Raw genomic sequence first — 23,408 nt, forward strand, 5'->3', positions numbered from 1 at the left:
GAACATGTGTAGACTACATGGACAATATAATGAATGTTTTTAAATCTACCTTTCTTCCCTCCATCATTGTTTTTTTTTTTTTCTAAACAGGAAGATAGTGGTTCTTTTAAAAGCATGTGCCTAGCTATGGAAATGATGGCAAGTGAGCAGAAGATTGTGACTGGCGTGATGGTTTGGATAGAAAAGGGGTGGACTGAATGTACAAACTTCTTCTAAAATTTCTGAAAATTTGAAAATTATAATTGGAAGGAAAATAGATTTCATTTAGTGGAGACCTGGGTTTCCGTTGCAAATATTTTCAGGAGACCTCTTTGAGTAACCGAAATTCATTTTTGCAGCCATCTTTAATCTGAACGATATTTACAGGGCAATATCGATAGAAAAACTTAGAAAACAAGAAGCAACTTTGGTAACTAGTATAGGAGATTGTGTATTATGCAGGAAAAGCAAATGAGGCATGAAATTCTCTGAACTATGATGACATTCAAGAGCGTTGGAAATTGTCTGATGTGGTTAAGGGATTAGACACATCTGTGAGGATCTATGTGACTAGACCCCTTTTACCTTTGTGCACTACTGAGCTGGTGGGTTGGCATATTGAAGGGAATAAGGAGCAAGAAACCAGCTGCAAAGATAAATCTGTATGTCCAACAAGCAACAAAGGATTCCCTCAGCAGCATTCCTGGTGACAGACTCACTTGGTTTTTGTGGGTAGCAGCTCAGTGCCTCCTGAAAGAAAGCCTGTGCTGAGGCTCACTGAGGGTTGAATGGCACCTCAGTGGTGCCAGAATCAGAGTTGGATTTTGAGAAAAATCAGGTTATATGAGAGTTGAAGGGATAACAGACTCTAAAAAGCTAACTGCAATTAAGTGCTTTCCTCCAAATTATGAAACTTTCAAGGTAATATATATTTGGATATTTTGCTCTTGTTCTTTTATCAGGGAAGCTTCAGTGTGTAAGAAAACTTGTGTTTTCTGAACCAGAAGGGAAGGGAGTGCAGTGCTTAATCCTGGGACAATAACAGGCTTGATGCCCAGCACCAAAGAACATGAACTGAGGTAAAAAATGGAGACTTATACAAGTTGCACCACGCTGTAGACAAGAGTGTGGCTTCAGTTGGTGTTACCTGATGTGTTTTCAATTAGGGGTGGCAGCAGCAAAGCAAACACCTTTCACTGCATTTGGGTTGGGACAGTACAAAAGGCAAGGGTGGGGGCCAGTTTAAATAAATCAAGTAAAAGGATCATAAGGATTTCAGAAAGATCTCCATTAGTCCAGATGGCAGGAGAACAGAGAGCTGAAAAAGATGCAGCTGCTTTTTCTTTTGTACTTGGAAAACTTCAAAGTGAAAACAAGTCCAAAGCAATGTTTCCTAGAAGCAGATAAGAAGAGAAGAGGGGGTGATGCTGCTCACTCAGTCTGTGGAGACCAGAGAGAAAAGTTTGACCCATCCAGAGGATTCTGAGAAAAAGAAATAGGGAATGATTGCAAAACTTCCACTGACCTTAATAAAATGGCCAGAGCATTGCATTTATTAATAGCTGTTACTGTTTTATTAGCAAAAACCCAGCTTACTGAGCTTGATCATGTTAAGCCTTGACATGGCACTCTATTTTTCGTCAAACAAACAGTCTGGGTTGCTTTAGAAGTCTAGAGAATTATCTCTTTTAAGAAACTAATGGCAAATATTTCCATAGTATCTACAGATAATAGCAAATTGCAAGTGCACTCCAGCCAGCATGTTTCTTCTAAATATAGAAAAGGATGTTTTGTAATTTATTTAATTGCTTAGACTTGACAAGGAGCCAGTGCTAACAAACTTGCCTTGATAGCAGTATAGTACTTGTGGCATTCACTTGGCTTGGGAATGTAAATACTGAGAAAAAATGTGTGAAATGAATGGTGGAGCACAACTGCTGTAAACTCTGCTGCTCACCGTGCAGGTGTGTGGGTCCTGGGACACGGAGGGACAGCTGCATGAGGGAAGGGACAGGAGCATGAGTCACCCATCCTGCAAGTACAGGGCTCTTCCTGATGTTATGATCAGGCAATTATAACGTGGTTATTTAGGGAAAATGCAAGATAATCTGTTCCACTTCTAATTATTGGACTTCTCTTCCCATTCCATCTGTTCTGGTATCTTCAATAAAAAACCTAGGGGGATTCCAATTGTTATTGAAAACTATTAGAAAGGCTGCAAGAAGAATAAGATTTTTCAGCTTTCAACTGCAAGAAGAATAAGATTTTTAAAAATTAATTTTCTAACATATTTGTCTCTAAAAAACTGAAATTCCAGTTTCCTATTGTTTTGTCTCAATCTTCTCCCTCTGCAGCCCCCTTCTCCACAATATATATCATTATTTGTCCATATATGTGATTTTGATATACTAAATTTAGAGATTATATACTATATTTAGAGATTATATACTAAATTTAGAGATTATATGTGATTTTGATATACTACATTTGATATACTAAATTTAGAGATTAAGGCAAGAAGTATCAACACAGTTTTTTTCCATACGCATATTATCATAAGAGAAATTTTCAAGATAATTTTTTTCATTATCTTCCTATAAAGTATGTGCATAATATTTATGATCTATAATCTTTTTTTTTAGTGGCCATCCTTCTATCATAAGACTTTGGAGATGGAAAATAATTAGCTAGGCAAAGGAATATTAGCAATTAATCAAAGTCAAAGTCATTCCAAATAACCAACTAATATTTCAATGAGGAAGGATCTGATCCAATGAAGATATGCTTACTTGTAAAGTTTCTTTCTATTTTTAGAATTCTTACTTGAAATTACATGCAATATATAGCTATAGATACGCAACTTTTCTAGATGATTTATATATATTTATCAGTATTAGGTAAGTGATGGTTGACTTTTTGGATTGACTAAAAGCCATTCATTTCAGCAGAACCAGATTTCAATTTGTTTTTGGTGTTGACCTAGTTGGTGGAAGCCTATGTGCATTTGAAGGATAGAAATACCCCATTTCCAGGTATCCCATATTCCAAGGAGAATATGGAATTCTGATAATATACCTTCATAGACCATTTCTATGTGGATAATAATGGAAATACTTCATGCTCAGACATACTGGAAACAATGTTTTAATTTTTAGGGAGAGAATTATTTTTATAATCTGACATGTTTTAAGTAAGTAATTTTTGAGCATGAAGAGCTTACACTGTACAATATTTAGATAATTTATATGTTGCAGTGAAGTTGCATCAAAAGCCTCTGGGTTTCCTGAAACATCTACTGAAAAAATAAACTCCAAATGGAGTGTGCAGAATATTTGGCATAACATTTTTTTATCCATATGTTGCTATGGAAAGCTGGACCTGGACCAATGCTTTCTTAACACTTGCCTTATGAGTGTTCCATGCAGGGGTTCTTTAGTTGAGTAGCCATGATTTCTACACCAATTCTTGCTGCATTTCCTTGTGGCTCCTGAGAAAATAAAACAGCACATCTTTTGAGGATTTACCTGATTTTATTTGCCAGGCACAGATAGGTGTGTAGTTTGGTTTTTAAATTCATCAGTAATCCAAGGACTATTCCATTGATATCTGAATAAAGTTTAGGAGATATGAATACAGTGCACTGTCCAGGTTTTAAAATATGTGTATCACTAGCTCTGATGCTAATCACGTCAATTCTCAAAGAAGCTGCATCCTCATTCATTTTAGTTGGTGTGGTGCCCAGGGGGACAGAAAACTTGTTAGCATTTTTCCTGTTGTCAGCTAGGGGCTGTGCCATGTCACATATATTCTGGGCTTCTGCTTCAAGTTACTTGTAAAAATAAGTTGCCAGAGTAGTGAGTTATCTCTTAACATCACATTAGTTTGGGAAAATGTGTTGAAGTAATGGTCTTATCTCTCACGACTTCTTTTGACAGACTGGAATCCATATGGGTGTCATTTCTCATAATACTATATTATAAGGAAGAAATATTTGACCTGCTGAGTGAAATGTGAAAACAATTAATTCTGTATTTACTAACTTTTTTTTTTTTTTGTGTGTGTAAGGGGAGTGCATGTGTTAATATTCACCTTCAGGAGTATTATTAATGAGCTACTTCTAGAATATATTTTTCCTTAAGTGTTTTGATACCAACACCTGCTGTTCAGAAACTCAGAATTATGTTACTTGCACTTAACTTGTTTTTATGAGTTTATCTTGGGCATAAACAGATGACATCCTCTAATACCCTTGTATACCTGTAAGTAAACAAACAAAATTAGAAAGTTTCTAAATCCTCTAAACTGATCATACTGGAATGGAAAAATTACTGATATTAAGGATTGTAAAAAATCTCAAGGGCTAGTGTCATAAATGTTCAAACAACAAAATGTAGTGACTTGCAAGTGATTGATTTTTACCTGTCAGGTAGGGGGAAAAAAACTGTGCGGGAAGCAGAACTGAGGCATGATGCAATGGGGGTATCAGATAAAAGGGAAGAAAACTGTGAATCTTTCATCTGGAAGTTAGGTAGAGGGATTGTTATAAACATAATTTTTTCTGCATATTGTTCCAAACAGTTGCATATAAGCAAGTGCAGGGAAGTCGTGTGTAAGTTGGGCTGTTTTAGAAGGGGTTTTTTGGGCTTTTTTTGTGAGTCATAGGCAATAGAGCTGGAGAGATTTTTATTCCATATGAAAGCCCTGGGTACTACCTCTGGCTGTAATGTGTTTATAAAACTGGATTTCTTAGCCACATGAAGAAGTAAATATTTCTGAAAATGTTGAAAACTTCCACTGATGAAATAATAAACTGTGCTGACACGGTAGGCAGAATTGTCTCAGAATCCTTCCAAGGAGTTGCTTCCACCTTCTGGAGCTCGGAAGAAAAGTGCTGTAACCGGAGAGGACAGTGAGAGGTCTAGAGACAAGGTGGCTGTGCATGCTCTGGCTGCAGTCCTTAATTCAGGAGTAATTTGTCATCCACCCTCAGAGGGGTACTGTTGGCTCTAGCACAGTCTCAAAAACACAGTTCTACAAAGGTGAAGGGAGGAGAAAGCCCAGAACTGATCCATCACACCAGTTACATGGCTACTGTTCTGGGGCCAGATAAGACTACTCAACACTACTGTAGAAGGTAAAGGTTCCTCACAGCTGAAAATGGTGAGGGATGAAAAAGGAAGGACAGTGTCCATAACTGAAAACTGCCAGTGTAATGCCCATAAGTAGTGGTGGGTGTGAATATCTCAATGTCCCTTTGGAATTTTCCCAAATACTGTCATTGGCACAAGTTAAAACAAAAGCAACCATGTGCAATCTGAGGTGGATGTAGATTGTCCAATACATAGAAATTTGTCACTCAAATACTTTTATTCAGTCCCGAGAGTGCTTACTCTTCCACTCTCTTGCTCTGAGTGAGGATTGCTTCCTTTGATGGGAGGATTTAAATACGGTAGTAACATCTTTAGGTAACAGGAAAACAGGAGAGACTTGAGTATGGCTTCAGATTTCTCTATAGTTGCCTTTAAAGAAGATATTGAAAGAGAATGCTTTCAAGTCTGAAACATGATTCATTTAAGTAAGCTGAAATAATTCACAAATGTGGTTTATATGAGTATGTTTTGATGGAATTGGGCTTTTTTTATATAATGGTCTAATAATGACCCAAATCTGAGGAATTAATAAGCAGGCATTACACTTTTCTTTTCCACTGAAAACCACCAAAAAAAAGCACTTGGTGAGAAAATCACAGAAGTAAAAGTGTGACAAATAGTTTTCAAGAGGTACAGAGGGTGAAGTTGTGCACTTAGATTTGACTGAACTTGGCACCGCTTTTACTTGAAGAAGAACACCGGTGACTTTTTACCATGGCCAAAGTTAACTGTGATTCCCTCTGCCAAAACTGCAGTCTTGTTAGTCTGGAATTCTGTTTTTTTCTGTGAAGCTGGAAAACTGGAGGTGTTGGTGGAGATTCTTCAAGCTCCAGTGTCGCCTGTCCCCTTGTTGGCAACAGGCTAAAGCTTGCTTCATTGGCCCTGGGGACACATCTTGCTACAGGAGTGACAGATAAAACGTTCTAATTGCTCCCCAAAAATATCACTTGCACTGCTTAATCCATTGCACCTTATTTGTTAGAGGCTGATTAAATTTGGATGAAGATTACCACGTTTCCTAACTTCTGTAGGAACATGAGTGTCCCAGTGCATTGCAGTGTATGCAAAGCCATGTGTACATGGCTGTGGAGGAGCAGCACCTGTTACACAGGGACTTGTTTGTTCAGATAAATATGTGTAGGAAGAAGAAAAACCTCTAATAAAATGAGACATTTTGGGTAATCTGAAAACCTCTTTTCCTCCTCTTCAACAAGGGTAAATGGAACCAGTGAGGATCAGTGCCTTTTACAAAGTCTGTCCACAGCTTGCATTCCCAGCACTCAGATAACTCCTGCTGTGGGAGTCAACATTGAAGTTATAAAATACTGTTTAACAAGTATGAAGCTGAAATAAGCAAATGCCTTTGGAATAAATATAACTGCTCTTTCCTGTAAAGATTTACAGATAGTTTAAAACAATCTATGTTTGACAAAGTAAGTTGTCTTTATCATTAAAATGCTAATGAAATGATAAACATCTGTTAAATTCATGAAGATAATGAAACTTGTCAGTGACAACTTTTTTGTGCCAGTATTCCTGCTTAGTTCAGGCCTGGATAAAGATTTGGTGGAGTAGTGGTGAGAATTTATTTGACCATTGGGAGCAATGCAAGGGTAAAACTGCCCTATTGCATTTAATTTGATGATTTTTTCATTAAGTGCTTCTACTTGTAATTTAGGTCACCTTGACCTGATAATTCCTTCAGAGGCTTTCAGAGGTGGGTCTGAAAGCCACACTTCAGTCCAACAGGGTTCTCAATATTTGACTGGCAATTGTTGAAGTAGTAAATTGGCAAACAAAACAAACACATTTTTTATAGTTAATGCCTTCACTAACAGTCCAGTAGGTGTATGTTTTCTTTTCTGTGTGGGCTCCAAATGTATTCTAGTCTCCTGGTTATAAATTACTCTGGCAGCAGAAAAAACATGGCCTGCAAAACTAGAGAGAGAGTTCAGATGTCTTTTTCACATGAAAGGTTCTGTGCTCAACCAAGGAGTACAAAGAAGGTTGCATTTCTTTTTCAGTAGGATGCCTTAAAGATTTTATGCCACATGCTTTCTATAAATTGAATAAGGACAGCATCAGAAAAGCAACTTTGATTTCAAATGTCAGTCACAATCTGTCTATTCTGGGTTTTTTTAATGTAAAATTGAATTAGAATATGTAACCATAGCTTCATTGAAGTATATTTATGTAAAGAGAGGATAGGTCTTCTTTAACTTCACAGATCTTTAATTGCTTATGAACTTGAAAGAGAAGCTTGCAGAAGTTGGATTGATGATGGCCCTTTAGGTAATTGAATACAACATAGTTCCTGTTTGAATACAACTCTGAAATCCAAATTATGTAAATCTACTGTTTCAGAACCAGCTAGTAGAAATAATCATAATTTTTGCAGTTGAAGATATTTTCTTTGGATAAATTCTCAGACACGCTGCTTTCCTATTGGTTCATCTTTTCCATTATGGATATGAATAAGAAACTATAGGCATGTTAGCCTTTAGCTTTTTGACGTTTGTGACTCCACTTGAATAAGCTTTGACGTACAGTTAATTAGGCACAACTGTCAATTAGTCTCATGGGCTCATGCAGGAAAAAACTTGACATTTATGAAAGTATTGGGATAGAAGAAGGGAGAAAATAGTCTGGGAAAATTTCTCAAGCATATTTTTCCTTTCAAGTTGTGCAGTTCTGTTGGGATGGTATGAAACATTCTCTTTGCATGGCTGTCATTGACCCATCTTTGTGCAATCATGATGCTTTTCCTGTAGAAGAAACAGAGAATAGATTACAGCCTGCTATTCATGTGCTAGACCATAACACAATGTTTACTATGCTGCAGCTGAGATCAAAATGACTGTCTCTCCAGCATCAACAAAATTGGAGCTCAGGGCTAGTTGTAAGTGTTTGTTCATCCAAAAAATCCATGCAGCCCCATCTGGCTTCTGAACTTAGCTTTCCTCTTGGATACCATGAGATGGGCTTGAAATTGTGACTGTGGAGAGAGGACAGTGAAAAGGAGGAAAATCTCTCCTTTGCCTTCAGTTTTGTGTGTCCTTAATAGGCAGAAAGGCAGATCCCTTAATGGAAAACTGGTGCTCATGCAGCCCATACGGATTGCCTGGCATTTTGCAAGTGGATACAAATGATTTGATTTTATGGGATAAGAGAAGGAAAATTGCTTGTGTACTTTTCTAACCCCTCCTTCTAGCTCCGTCTCAGTTCCCCTCCCCTTCCCTCCTGCCCATCCCCTTCCTGGCTGGGTTAGAAAAGCTCAGGTATCTTCTGTGGGGAAAAGCTCAGGTATTGTGTAAGCTGTGCTTGAGACAAGGGAAGCTCCTAAGAGGCCTGTAATGCTCCCAGCTGCTGGCCACTGCTGAGTGGGAGAATTAGGTAATTATGGAGAAAATGTGACAGAGGTAGGAGAAACAGAGTGACTCACCCTCCTTTAGAGGTGTGGGACACTTGTGTTCCACTGCCTGCTCCTGTTGGTGTTGAATTATTTATTCAACCCAGGAAGGAGACACTGAGAGGGTTTTTTTTTTGTTGTTTGTTTGTGGTTTTGGTTGGTTTTTGTTTGTTTGTTTGTTTTTCACTTTGTATTTCAATGAGGGGAATTTTATTTTAAATCTATTTTGTATCATTTCAGGGGAAAAAAATACTCCCACAGGCATAGCTGGGAGCTGTGTGCTAGGCACACTTCTTGTGTGAATAGGGTACATAGCTAGTTAAAAATGACTATTTGGACATCTGTGCCTGCCTATTCCTTTGGGATCTTGCTGGGCAATGATTCTTAAGTGTATAGAGAAAAAAAATTCAGCAAAGAGATTTCTAGAAAACTTCTGTTTGGAGAGATCCAATTTAGAAAATAGTTAGCATTGCTTATAAAGAATTGTGTTAATCTGTATGCTAGCTGATTTTTTTAATTGTTGGCTCTTTCCTAGTATTTGCCTTGCACCATAAAAAATGCAGATTTTTACATGTTCAATGAAATGGTGTTTTTGTAGCACCTGACAGTCAGAAGAGGGAAAAAACTAACATGCAGTTCACTATTTGGAAACAAACCTCTGGATTTCAGCATACATGTATTGTCTGTGCTGGCTGATCTAGTAGGCAACCATGAATTGCACAAGCATCTGACTTTCACGGGCACCCATCCTGGCCTTTTTGGCACAAGAAGAATTTTGCAGCTGTAGAAAGGATTTATTCTCCCTGCCAGTGTGATTTATATACCATATGTCTTCTCTTCAACATCTGAGTATCCATGGCCATAGGGAAGTGCTCTGCCTCGTCTGTACTGTGTGTAAATAGGTTCCTTTTAATGATATTAACTCCTACAGAGCCTTTTCATCATCCCCTGTATAATTTTTTCTTGGCAGTTGTGTCAGCTATACTCTGTGTGTTGCAGAAAGGAGAATACCATGAATTCCTGGTTTTGTTTGCTCTTGGCAGGCACTACTACACTTCCCACCCTTGTGCGCACACCTACCTTGATGATGCAGCCTCCCCTGGATATCAAACCCTTTATGTCCTTCCCTGTGGACAGCAGCTCTGCTGTTGGATTCTTCCCAAATTTTAACACAGTAAGTAAAGGTGTTTCCACATTTAGTTTCAGTGTATGCTTTCCAATCTGATTCTAATATCCAGTACTGAAACTGCCTTAAAACAGTGCATTGCTTACACAGTTCTAGGGAGCCCTTTTTTTCTGTGCCATGGTGGTTGCTTTTCCCCCTGTATGAAAGGCTTGGAGTGGTGTCCAGCCTTCTCACTGTTAACAGGGCTGATTGATTTTTAACTTGGTCTCTTGAGGTGGTGTTTGCACATTAAAAAAAAAAATCCCTATGCTATGCTAAACATTTGAGAAACAATAGAATTATTTGGAGCATTTGTCTGGGTATGTGTATTTATATATGCTGTAAAAAGGAAAAAAAATAAAAGCTAATAGACAGGTGTGACAGGTAAGACCTACATCCTACACTGCTGTGAATTAAGCTGAGTCTAATACAACAAGGAAAGCAACTGGAGGATATTGTTAATTCTGTATAATTTCAACATCAGAGTGTAAAACTGTACAGCCAGCCAATGTGGAAAATGTGAACCTGTTATTTTTACTTTATGGTAAAGCATTTTGGGGTTTTTTGAAACAAAAAAAAAAAATTGCCAAAATAATACTTCTGTGGTTCTTCATGTTTATCAGAGCAGCAATTAAAAAAATACTGTCTTCCGTACTTCTCACTACTTTATCAGCTCATAAAAAGGCAATGAGTGTTATCTAAAGGCTTGTTTGCCATCACATTTTAGCTTAAATGTTTAAGCTAATGGCAAGAGGAAGGAAACTTGTGAGTCATTCCTGCCCAGTCAGCAGGTACAGTGTGTTTGTAGGTGACCGTCACCTGAACTGCTGCACACTGCTCTTGTCACCGTGGTGCAGGGGGGGCGGAAAGGGGAGCAGTGTCATCACCACCACAAAGTCACAAGCTGAGCCACTGCCAAGTGTCTCCTTTCCCAAACTAACTGTCTGTCTGAAATGAGAGCAACAACAGCATTATTTTTCTTCATGTCAAACAAATCCACCTTGCTGACAGGCCTGGTGCTACAGCACGCGGGGTTGGGGGCAGTTGTGGGGTGACATGTGAACCCGCTTCTCTCACGTGTCAGCAGCCCAAGGTATGAACAGCAGCAAATGTTACTAATTGCGCCAGTGTCAAACCATGACACTAATTCATTGCAAAACATGTATGGGAAAAATGTGTGTTTATCAGGGTGATGTGGGGTGTGCATTTGCACAAAGATATAAAAGACTAGAAAAAACCAGGTACATTAAAAGAGCAGGTTCAAAACTCAATACCATGTTAAGGAGGCAGTGTGTCATTACCATATCTAGGCATGATGCAATTCATATTAATTTTCCATCTTCTTCCTAATACTCTCAGGAACTTTGTTACTGATTTGTTTGCTTTCTAGTTGCACAGGTTTTCTAGGTGAGCTTTTTCACATAACTGTTCATTATGAATCAGAGAAACTTTTCTTTAGAGATGCAGTTTTAGAGTCAACCATCCATTATTTGCTTTCTGGTGGGATTACTGAATATCAGAGTTGTAATAACTTCTAGATACAGATTAATTTGTATATTTACATAGGTTTTGCCTAGTTTATATTTATCTGGGTTTCCTTTCATTTGCCTAATTCCTGGCATGTTTATAATTGACAACTGTCATTCCTCTCCAAACTTCTGTAGATTTGATTAAAAATTAGACCTGGGGTAATTAGCAAACATTGTCAACTTGGTGTCTACTTCCTTCCTTGGAATTCTTGATAATTATATAAGATTATGCTGCAATACACCACAGACATTGCATATTTAAATTCTTTATGTTAAGAAACAGTGGTTCAGTACTTCTTTATTTCTAATTTGCAGACTTTGCCATTTATCTTGCAGGTATTGATTTTCCTTAAGAGTCTTTCACAATGGACTTCAAAGCTCATTGGAAAACTAAATCATTCATGATTATCTACTGACAGGCACAGTGAATGCCAGCTGTCATGCACTTCCTTTATTTCTAACTTAGCACAACCTTTGCAAATGCGGATTTCTAGGTTTCTGTATATGTAGTTTTTTCTTTTTCCTTATTCATTCCAAAGTGGTGGCAATAGTATGTAAAAGTGTTTAATTTTGAGTTATAGAAGCAAAATCCAGTTGATCCATAACATATGTATCATGTAAAGAACCACAATCCTTTATATTGTGCAGGAAGTGACTATTAGAAGAGCCCAAAAAAGCCGTAATTTGCTTTACGGATCAATCAGGAAATCCATGTACTTCATTCGTAGGAGGACTTGTCAAGGACTGCAGACAGGGAAACGTCCAGTGTGCTTCCCTTCATCGCCTTGCCTTCCAAGGGACTGAGGGGACCTTTCTGGGGTGCTGGTTCTGCTTGCATGTGTTCACTGAAGGTGGCAGAAAGAAATGGTCTGAGACAAATCTTCTTTGGATCCCCCTACATTTTCAATGGCTGTCAGACAGAAACATTTTTCTAAACCTTGCCAGGAGTGGTTTCTAACTTAACATCAGTGGCCTTAAAAAAAGAAAATTTTGCATGGGAGCTTAATACGGTAACTACCAAGGTAGAAAAACAAGGTAAAATGTATTAACTACAAACATCTTCAAAGAACACCCCCTACAGTTTTTTTCCCAAAAGAACTTGCCTTACTTATGGAAACATATTTAAAATCTGGGGTAAACCATTTCTTATTTAGTTAACTTTGACAGTTTTCAGTTCTGAAAGCATCTGTGATTCTCCAGATAAAACATTAGTGTTCCCATTTTGTTTGTGGAACTGTCTTGATCCCTAGCTTCTCTCCACAAGAGGTACTTTCAGCTGAAGCAGTGAGCAGACCCTGATTTTGTAAAAGCAATACCTACCCCAGTCATATCTTATTTTCTTGATGGAATTGTGTGATTTAGTTTAAGCTGTCTCCCATTTGCTTCTCTTATATCACTAATAGTTTGAAATATGCTGTGGATGTATGTACAGTAATTGCCAATTCATGCCCCAATTAAATTTGTCTTCATTCATTAGGACTTATTATACAGGAAAAATTATTTGGGGAATGATTGCACTAGCTCACTGGATACATATCTTTATTCCTCAGTAAGGGGAATAAAACGTTTCTGTTTTAACAGATCAGACGGAAGGGGGTCTTGTAAGGGCAGGATGAAGGATTCCAAGCGAAGAGGTATTGCAGAAAAGGTGCTGTCTTCCCTGGTCTTTTCATATCAGCTGCAAGTAGTTTTGTCAGAACAGCAGAGGCATGATCAGACTGTCAGAGTCTGAGCCTGAGTTGCTGCATGGAAGGACAAACCCTCTGTCAGAAATGCTGCAGCAGTGGATCCAAAGGTGACATCACGTTTGTCCTGGCATCAGGTTCCAAATGGTCTTTCTCAATATCCCTCTGTCTGAAATGCGGAGCTTGAATCATATTATCAGCTATTATTACTTAAAATGTTCTTGTTTATAAAAAATTGGGAACCATCATTATAGGATCTTCCCAAATTGGTACTTCCAGTTTGAGATGGATGTGGACCACAAGGTATTGTTAAAGCAGAGTTTTTTTCAGCATACTAAAGCGACTATAAAGAGGCCTTAACAAGTTAACAACTTGTATATTGATTACATTCAAAAATATGTAAGTCAAGTATATTGTCAGTGGAAATCACAGGTAAGTTTACTGTGAACCCTGTTGTGTGTTTATTGTAACAAAATCTTGAATTTTACGCTTGCTGGCTTCCGCCACACAGCTTTACCTTCTGTACCATTCTTTCTCTAAACATCCCTGATTCTTTATCTCCTGTCATCCATCTTGTGTACTGAATGATGAGAGGATACTTTGTGATCACGTCTTGGTACATGTGCTAAAGTGGCTGAAAGCCAGGATTTATCTTGCAAGATTGAGATCACTGATCACTTCACAATCATTGTCTCCATCTCCCGATATAAAGGTTGTGTACTCCCGAGAAAGAGAGAGATCAAAACTCTGGCATATTCTGCCTTGTCCTGAGATGGGAGCAGTCCTACATGACTCACATTTAGTTGAAGTAGTACAGCCAGGGACCTGTCAATCTGCACAAAAACATTATCAGCAGCTTCTCAGATTCTATCATCATAGAAAATAATCAGCAATTCATATGCTTCTTTCTGAGTTTGTTATGGCCTCAGGGGTAATCAAAGATTAGAGCATCTCTTGTAGCTTTCACATTAGTGAAACATTTTGCATCTAACTAGCCCATGATTGGTTTCTAAATGCTAGTTCATACCCTTCATGTTTTAGAGGACACATGGGTTAATGTGGCCTAGTTATTGCTTCAGTGTCTTACTTCTCAAGTAGCTTTATGCTGATTCTTTATATTAGAGTTCTCTCAGTCCCCTTGCAAAGTGGACCAGAGATATTTTACATCTGCCAGTGAAGGTGAGCCAGCTGGAATGTGCTACAGGAAGGGAAGAGGAGCTGACTAGTAACTCAGTCAGAAATTTCTGACTCTTCTCCAACATTAGCCCTGCCTGGACTAAGTATCTCTGGCCTACCCCCAAGACAACTATGGGGAGGAACTAATTTTCTCTTTCCTCTTCTGCATTTTCAATTATTACATTTTTTTTGCTGCCTATCTCTTTCTCATTTGAAGGGCCCAGTAATCACAAGGCAGAAGCTGAGTTCAGCAGATAAGAGCACAAGGCACCAGTATCACCGGCTTCACTCGCCCCTCTGTGCCAAGTGCCTCTTCTGCCTTTTTGGCAGGACTCTCTGGCTTGGGAGCTTTCTCTTTCCTTAGCAGGGTCTGAATTCAGCCACTTAACACCCTGCTGCAGTGCCAAGGTATGCTTTGCAGCCCAGGATTGTATATGGCAGGAACTGATTACAAATGCAGCCAACTGGGTGTTGCCAACCCGTTATCTACCATCCTTTTTATCCAAGTACCCTGTCCCTGTGCTCTGAATTCCCCTTTTCTGGAGTGCTGGAGGGAAGTGACCTTTTCTGTTCCTCTCCATCTGACTCCAGAGAGGAGGTAAAATTTTTAAAGAGCCATACTTTACATTCATTAACTGCACAGACAAGAAATTTAAGCAATTGACTTAGGAGTGGTGTTTTGCAGGGTAGCTGGATATTTTTCTTTAGGATTTTTGTTGGTTGGAGTTTCTTTAATTAAGAAATGGTAATGTTTTTCTTACAAACCTCTTATACTCTTTATAATAATGCAGGCACACAAGGACTTCAAGTTTGCCTTCCATTACTCTTTTGAAAACTTAAAACTATTCTTATTACACTTCTAGTTGTTACAGATATAAAAGTTCACGTTTTTCAAGTCTTAGCCAGAATCATCCAATTCACAACATGAGGAGTCATCCTATTGCCATTTATTAAGGGAATAAAAGAAGTAATAGGTATTTTCTGAGATACAGGTGAGGAAAGCACAAGTTCAGGGACCACATAATCAAGCCCAGATTCTGTCAGCACAGACCTCTGCTCTGTGGTTAGTCTTTGTTATCTCTTCTCCAAGTACCTAGCTACAGAGCCCCTTTACTCTCCATGTCATCGTTTTCTCAATTTTTTGTAGTCCCTTTTCTTTGTATCTTTAGGCATTTTTTACCAAGCCAGGAATCCCTCTTTGTCTTTCTATGGCTTTGAGGCAAAGCAGCAGAGAACTCTTTCAGCTGTGGTAGGAGTTTTTTGAAAAATTCTTCTCAGCCTGTGGAAGCCCTGAAAAATGTTTATTGAAGGTGGTACATTTTTCCCAAAAAAATACCTGAGTCTTTTCCTGAAACTTTCAAAAACCTCTGAGCTTGAAGAAAATACCTAGCAAGATACACTGAGTTAGGTATGGGGAAAAAAGCTGCCAAAAACAGGGGGTTGTCAGTTGAATTTGACAGATTTTTCAGTTTCTGGTATTTTAACAGAAAGATGCAGGTTCCCTAGTTCCTGTCCTGAATCTCTCAAAGAGCAGCTCTGTAAAATTGGTGAGCCTAAATAAGCACTTTTCTGTCTCTTCTTCTGGTATATCATGCATATAATTATGAGGGGGGAAACATTTTTATTAAAAGAATACAATCGGGCTTTAAGGGAGAATCTCTTCAAACATTAAATATTTTATAGATTTTCCTATTGCTTTTGTATTTTTTCAAAGAGGAATTGGATGGATGAACTTCCTTCTCAGTTTCCAGATCAGCAGCCAGATAGGGAACCCTGTCTCCAAGGAGAAAGTGCACTGACACGCACTGGTGAGGAGCAGAAGTTACCAGGTGCAGCCTTTCCCTACCCCTTTGCAGGAGTCTGGCATCCACCATGTGGATTTTGAAAAATGGTTTCTAAATTGCTGCATTGCATCCATTATTGCATGTAAAAGTAATTAAGTCATTCTAGTTCTTTAAAGAAGTACAGTTTCTGTGTACAAATCCTACAATTTGCTGAGTCCTTCATAAAATCTGGTCCTTGGCTATGTGTTTTATGTCTTTCTTAACAAAAAGCTTGGAGTTACTCTTGGTTACATTTCAGCAATATTTATTTCTTTTACTAGTCAGCACAGGAAAGCTCAGAAGCCTTTATGTGCATTGAATTGCTTCCTTCTCAAGTTAGTACTATGTTCCTGATACAAGAAAGTTTTTTAAAAGGAGAGCGTTGTTAATCGTAGATATTTTAGGCATTAGGTAACTGATGGATGTTTTGCCAATAGACTGTGATTAAAACATCTCCCTTCAAAACAAGCAGTCACAGAATTGTGGTTTAGGAAAAGTAACGTGTGTTTTACTGCTCTGTTTACAAAGTTTTTGCTAGTTCCTAATTACAAACCTAAGTTCTACAAGTTATAGGCAAAATTCTAGAGCAGTTTTAGAGAAAAGTAATTCTCTATAGCTCTGATGAAGTGGCTGCTTTTGCACCATCCTGGCTGTACATGGTGAGTTTTCCTGCCCTGCCTTAGATCTTTGTCACATTGTTCTGTGTGAAACTGAGAATTGCTGCAATAATTATTAGTTAATATATTATAAAGATGTAGCAAAAATTTAATTCTTGTCATACTCATTCCTTCGGAATGTGGGTGTACTTGTAATCTTTTAATCTCAATACAGTCAATTTCATGACAATCTGAAGGTACCATATAGCAATTTAAAGCCACACTGCGAAACCTGGCTTTCCTTTGCATGCCTGGAAACCAACACTGGCCATGTTTGGAGCACTGAGCAGCTCATTTCAAGTAAAAGAGCAAGGCTGGTTTGAGTAACTGTGCCTTTCAGACCAGTCTTCTCTATATTCTGTCCATTCTCACCATGAACTTCAGCTGCTTCCCCAGGTTACCACTAGGGAAAGAGCATCTCATTTCTTGCCTGTGTATTTGTTAGACAAGACAGGTTTCTCCCTGGCTTTGTTTCTCATTTACTTAAATTTAAAGAAAAAAACCCACCAAACATAAAGAACAAACCCAAACCAACAGACTTTGATACTACATTAAGTTTCAGAGCAGGCTTAATTAGAGGAATCCTTTAAAGATTCATATCTAAATACAGTGCTCTTTTAATCAAAGGCATTTTGAAGTTTGTTTATGTTGTGTATGGTGTTGATAAAAAACCCAAAACAAAATCAAGAGAAACAAACCTAAACCAGAAATATCATTATTAATTTTTAAGTGAAAAAGGCCTTATTTCTTATATATGTTGAAAAGCAGAAGACAGCTGTGAAAATAGTAAGGCAATTCGTGGTTCTGATTTGCTTCTCACTTATATTTAGCCATTTGATACATTCACATTCAGGTGTCTATATACACATAAATTCTATCCTCTTATTAGGGTTTTTTTTTAGTATGTGAAAAGTGATGATATTAATTAATTTCATAAGACTAGATTTCTTGTGTCTTTATTCTCTCCTGTTCACAGAATTGATCAAAAGCTTTGAATTTGTCCCTAACCTCTCAGCATAGTTCAGAACTGTAGTGGAAATTCAAGTGTTCCTAATGCAATACCATTCATCTTTGTGTTTTGGTGTTCTGGAGCAGCCTGGGAGCAGGAAAACTCATCAAAACTTAGATCAGACTTTTAAGTAGAAAAGGGTCACAGCTAAGGACTGTCTCAAAGATGAAAGGAAAAATCAGGAATCTTGTTTGCCCCATGTGTTAACTAAGCTCCTTTTCTGAGTACAAGCTCTTAGGCTTGGATCTTTTGGCAGGATTTTGCTGGAAGATATTTTTTAATATTATTTACCTATTTATATTATTTTACTGCCAGTTGGTAATAGGTATTGTAACAAGAATAGTTTTGCTCTCAGAGGATGTTATTGGTTTGCTTTTCAGCAAGTCTCAAACTACAGTATTTTTTTTTTTCTGGATCTGAAGGCAAGACAGTAATTTTTTTTGTTTAGCTGAACACAGCTGAGTGCTCTGAAAAACAGCAGCTTTAATAATAAATAGCAGTTATATAACACCTATCAGATGATTTTAACATGTTATTTAGACCCTTCAGCTTTTTTTTATGGGGTTGCAAATATTTTTATCCCCATTTTACAAATGAGTGATATAAGACTCAGATGAAATGACTCATGTACAGTTAAACCTATGAACCAGCATAGCCACAGAGGGAAAGAGACCAGGCTTATTCCTTGAGCTTAGCCATTGGATTTAGACTTTGCTCTTTTTCTCAGGTTTGGTCTGTCAGGATCCCAGCAGTTCATTTTACACATACAAACAAAGTATTGCACAATGGTAGAGTAGGAATCTGGATGGATTAAAAAAGAAGCTGCCCAATACATAAAGCTAGTTCAGTTTCATATAACAAAAAGCACTGAGCCACAGATACTTGCTTTTTTTACTTATTCTCCATTTCTTTGGTGAGGAATTCTTTTTTATCCTAAAATATTCTCAGCAGCTTTCTGTTTCTTTATTTCAGCCATAAAAATATCTCATCTCATCTTGAGCAGAAAATTTGACAATTTTTACCATAAAGGTTAAAACTATTTTTGGTGTTCTCATAACAAACTCAGTCCTTTAATGTATTTCTATCCTTGCTTGAGAATAAGCCTTAGAAGAAGCAGAGACCAGATTTAGATTTTTTTTTTTGTTGTGGCTCAACGATTTTTTATTCTTTGGGTCAAGTACTTCTATAGGAATCAAATACTACATTTTCATAATCTTTTACACAAAGATTTCTAAAAGAGCAAACAGCAGTGGTATTTAACTTTCTGAAAATTTAAGACTAATATTCACAGCACTGAAAAAAATAGTTTAGAAGTGTTTTCTCAGTTACCTTTTGACCTCTGTGCTTAACCATATCACATTACATGGAAAGAAGAGAGAGGTAGGAAGAGTTGAAAGTTTATTTATCTTTGATTTTGATTTTTAATATCAGTTACTTGATTTAGGCTAGAGCAGTGCAAAGACAGAGGAGGCCAGAAAAGCAACAGGTTAGAAAATCCTTGGGTTTGTTTCAGTTGTTCCTTTGTCTTATGTTGGTCTAACCCATGATTTCAGAACTGGGTTAGGAGAAAGAACATTCTGCTGAGGAGACTGGGATTCATCAGTAGCCTCTGGATCTTGTTCTGACAATGGTTTGCAAATTCCTATGTGCAAACCTTACTGAAAGCAGTCACTGCTTCAACGTAAGATTCCCAGTGTGGTGCTGGTTTAGGCCTCTACAAGGCTGGGTCAGAAAACATCCCAAGAGAGAGAAGGATGTGTGATGGTGAAATTGCTTGTGCTAGCACACTGGAGGGATAAATGTGCATGTCAGTAAAGATTGTAAAGCTCTGCTTCCCAAGTCGATGCTGGGGAACGATGATGAATGCATTTCTTGTTAAAACAGAAAGGATGTAATTAGGTAGCTAAAGAGAAAGTATATTTGAGCATGTCTTCTGACTTTCAGTACCTGGACTTCAATGGTGTATTGAAAATCTGAAAAGGAGTTGGAGAAAAGCTAGCAAATGATCAAAGTTTTTATTGTGAGCAGCTTAAGGAGTTTGGTTTATCAAAGAGAAGGTTAAGAGCTGGCATGATGGCCAGTGTATGAGTGCCTGCACGATTCAGAAGGTGTTTGAGGTTTGAGTGACCTTTAACAGAGCAGCACAACTAGATTGAGGGGCTTATAATAACTCAGCAAGTATTGCTTCCACAGTCATGTAAATTAACTGGTTTGGAAACTTTTAAACCAAGCTGTTGAGATGGGGTTTTTTCCCTAAAATTTAGGCTCTGGTTGACCACAAATTATTGGACTTTGTAATAGGAAGGACTGAACCTTTTCAGTGAATGAAATTGTCGTAAATTTTTCAGGAAATCAGATGTAATGGCTCCCTCTGGCCTAACCCAAATCTGTAAATCACTTCAGAAATCACTTTCAGTATTCTGTGTGATTGTGAATGCAGGCACACAAAGAGAATCAGCCTCTTTTTCATTTTTCCATGCAAACTTTACTTTCAAGGGGGAACATGCAAGAGGGTAGCACACCCAGAGGCTCTGCATTATACCACAGGACTGGATATAAAAATGTAGGGAGGCAAATTTAACAGCTAGAAGCTGGAGATGGAAAATCAATCTCTGAAGTCCAGGGATATAGCCCTGCAACTCTGTTCACAGAAATAATGTGGAATTTACAAAAGCAAAATCAGCTGAGTGTTAATCTAAAAGGAGAATGAGGAAGCTGAATTTATTAGTATTTCTAATATTTCTTTTAAGATAGAAAAGTTGTTTCCAGCTCTGGGTGTCCTTTTAGTTTGTCTTGTACTAATAATTTAGTAGAAGTGTAAACACCAAAGGTGTCTCTTTCCTTGTTTATTTTCAGTAGTCACTCTTATTTCAGCAACTCTTCATGGATAGCTGTCGTATCTGACGTTAACAAGTGAATTATATCAAAATTTTTGGAGTTTTTTAAGATGCTTCCTGGCTGATTACACTGAGTAGTAGTAGTGTGTGGATGTCACAGCTATCACAGCCACTGTTTTCCTCAGGGACATTGGAGCTTGCTGCCAAATTGAGGGGACAGATAAACATAGTGAGAAGTTGCATTCAGAGAGAATTGCCTTCAGAGTACAATGTTGTTGTTGTATTTTAGGAGTCATGTGTAGGGAAGGGAGATGCTAGTCCCTGTGGTTTGCATTCTTTCTTAGTGGATGCTTGTTTTATTGCACTTGGGGAGACATCTACTCAGCATTTTAAAAAGAAAAAGTAAAATCATGGACTTTCTGTAACCTGAGTATGGTTGAGTTTGATTCCCTGAGATCCAGATTTCATGCTCTGTGCAAATGTGCTATGTGTAAGTACATTGAGAGCCTCCTTAAAAAAAAAAAAGTGATTCAAGCAACCCTCAGCTAGACCACAGGACCGCAGTAAAAAAAAAACTGTATAATGTTTTAAATTAATTATTCTTTTTGTTCAATTAAGTATTTGCACAAGTCTGCAAATCAGCTGCTGAGAATCTGAGTCACCCCTGGCTTGGTTATTGGCTATTTACATCTGCCTGTTTTTTAAGAACCCCCAAAATGTTCTGAAGACCACAGGGACAGAGGTGTAGGGAGGTAATGTTTAGAGAGCTGCAGGTTCACACTACAGAAATACATCTCTGGAGACACTGTGCTACTCAAGGAGAGCTGATGCACAGGGAATATTGATGGCTTTCCTGCAAGAAAAGAAAGTTGTTCACATCACAGAGTGATTTATGTTGGAAAAGACCCTGAAGATCATTGTGTTCAGCCATTAAGGCAGCACTGCCAAATTCACAAGTGAACCATATCCCTCAGTGCCACATGTACTCGTCTTTTAAATACCTCCAGGGATGGAGACTCCTCCATTTCCCTGGGCAATGTTGCAATGCTTGATAACCCTTTCAGAAATACATTTCTCCTTATATCCAGTCTACGCCTCCCTTTGTACAACTAGAGGATATTTCCTTTTGTCCTGTCACTTGTTACCTGGGAAAAGATAGTGACACTCACCTTGCTACAACCTTTCAGGTAGAGCTTTATCAATAGAGCTGGCACAAGTGTTCCTGATGCAAAATAAGCAATAAAATGTATAACAAGATTGCAGTGACTTGAACACTAAATTATGCCTAGAATTAGTCAAATGAGAAATATGTTCCCTGTTGGAACAAAAGCAGCACAAACATGGAGAGAACAGATTTTTGCTTTTGGTTTGTGTTGGCCAAGCATTACATCACAATGTTAATGTTTCTGATTTTATGCTGGGCATTTTAAGTATGTGCTTTTGAATACACAGTATGTGTATTCACTTCTGTCACTCTTTCAGTCATTGTAATATGTACAGTTATGGTAGGGGGCTGTGTATACCTGGCAGAATTTATGATAAGCTTCTGTGTATGATCATTCTCCATAGTGGCAGTGTGCTTGGCTTTCATAACAACTGGAGCTCAGACACACAGGGAGTTTCAGAACTTAATTTAGATGTTGCACTGGTAATTTATATATGCCAGTTTAAAACTTCTCTTTATCAGAGTAAACCAACATAGTACACTGAAGGCCAGTCTCTGTGTTTTTCAGAAACTTATTATGCCTACTGGTTAAGTGATACTGAGTTACATCTCTTGTCCCCACTGTCAATATTATGTTTACAAAAGCTTGTCTAACAGTTAACTCTATATTTGACCCAAGAGTTACATCATGGTAAGAGGTAACAGGACATTCATTGCCAGTCATAATTTTAAACCTTCCTTAGGTTTAAGGTAATGCTTCTGTTACTTGCCTCTCCTCAGGATCATTGCAGTTTATTTCAGAGGCTCACAAACTGGTGTTTGTACAGTCTGCTGTATATAAAGAGATCTTTCAAAATAACCAGAACTTCAGTTTCACCTAGTGACTTCTCCCAATGCTTTTTTTTTTTTTTTTTTTAATCTTCTTCCTGTGCCTACTTTCATGTCTCTTTGTAGTCTGGTTCCTTTCCCAGGATGCACCAGAAGAATCTGTGGTACCATGCTACATAGCAGGGCAGGGAGAGTTTCTGGTAGCAAGAATGGTAAGAGAATTCAAGGACTAAATTCTTGAATTGCTGATGATAAGGTGTAACAGCTCATCTAAAACTGGCTTTGTACCTGAGGACTAAAAGGGGGAAAATATGATGCAAGTTCTTAAAACCCATTCCATGGAGAGTGAAAGGGGTTTTTTACCAGGCAAATTAATAGATGCCTCAATAAGAACAGTATAGTAGAATACCTTGTCCTGTAAACTGCCTGTAAAGTGTCAACAAAATTCCTTTGTAAAGATAAATCCATCTTTACAAGCCTGTTTATAGGGGTCAACAAACATGTGAATAAGGATGTTTAAATCTATATAGTCTGAATTACCAGCAAGGTTTTTCACAAAACCCCTTGGCAAAGATTTTTAAAGAAAACTAAATTGGCATAAGAAGACTCTTGCATGACAAAAAGATGCTTGGGAGGCAAGTGAGCTGAGGAAATTTGCTATTGGCAAAGTTCTCCAAGGTAGTGAGGAATAAGAAGGACCACAAAAATTGTGAAAAAACTTGATGAGACTGACAAGCCAGACAATAGTGCTTGGTAAAGTTACATCTAGATATTTCTAAAGTGAGGCACATGGAAGCAAAAATTCACAAAACTTGACATAGAAAGTAGTGAGCTAGGAATTGGCCATCAAGACTTGGGAGTGAGAGCTCAGGTTTATAATAGTGGTTCCTTGAAAACATCAGCTCAGAGTTCAATACTGATTACCCAGAGTATTTTATATGATTCCTGTCCATATCTTCAATATATTTAATTGAATTTGTTAATTTTTTGATACACT

At 37.9% G+C, this 23,408-nt stretch overlaps 1 protein-coding gene across 6 annotated transcripts in view; it reads left to right on the plus strand.

Annotated features, from left to right (window-relative positions):
- ZNF385B (zinc finger protein 385B) overlaps positions 1-23,408 on the plus strand; it is a 158,616-nt gene that overhangs the window by 95,321 nt on the left and 39,887 nt on the right. For 5 of the 6 annotated variants that reach the window (XM_053948366.1, XM_053948368.1, XM_053948370.1 and 2 more), the window contains one exon: positions 9,582-9,712. The exons of the other annotated variant lie outside the window; for it this stretch is intronic. In XM_053948366.1, coding sequence (XP_053804341.1) covers positions 9,582-9,712 — 131 coding nt within the window. The remainder of the gene's footprint in view (positions 1-9,581; positions 9,713-23,408) is intronic. 6 annotated transcript variants of the gene reach the window in all.

This window comes from Vidua chalybeata, chromosome 7 (genome assembly GCF_026979565.1).
Source record: "Vidua chalybeata isolate OUT-0048 chromosome 7, bVidCha1 merged haplotype, whole genome shotgun sequence".
NCBI lineage: Eukaryota > Metazoa > Chordata > Aves > Passeriformes > Viduidae > Vidua > Vidua chalybeata.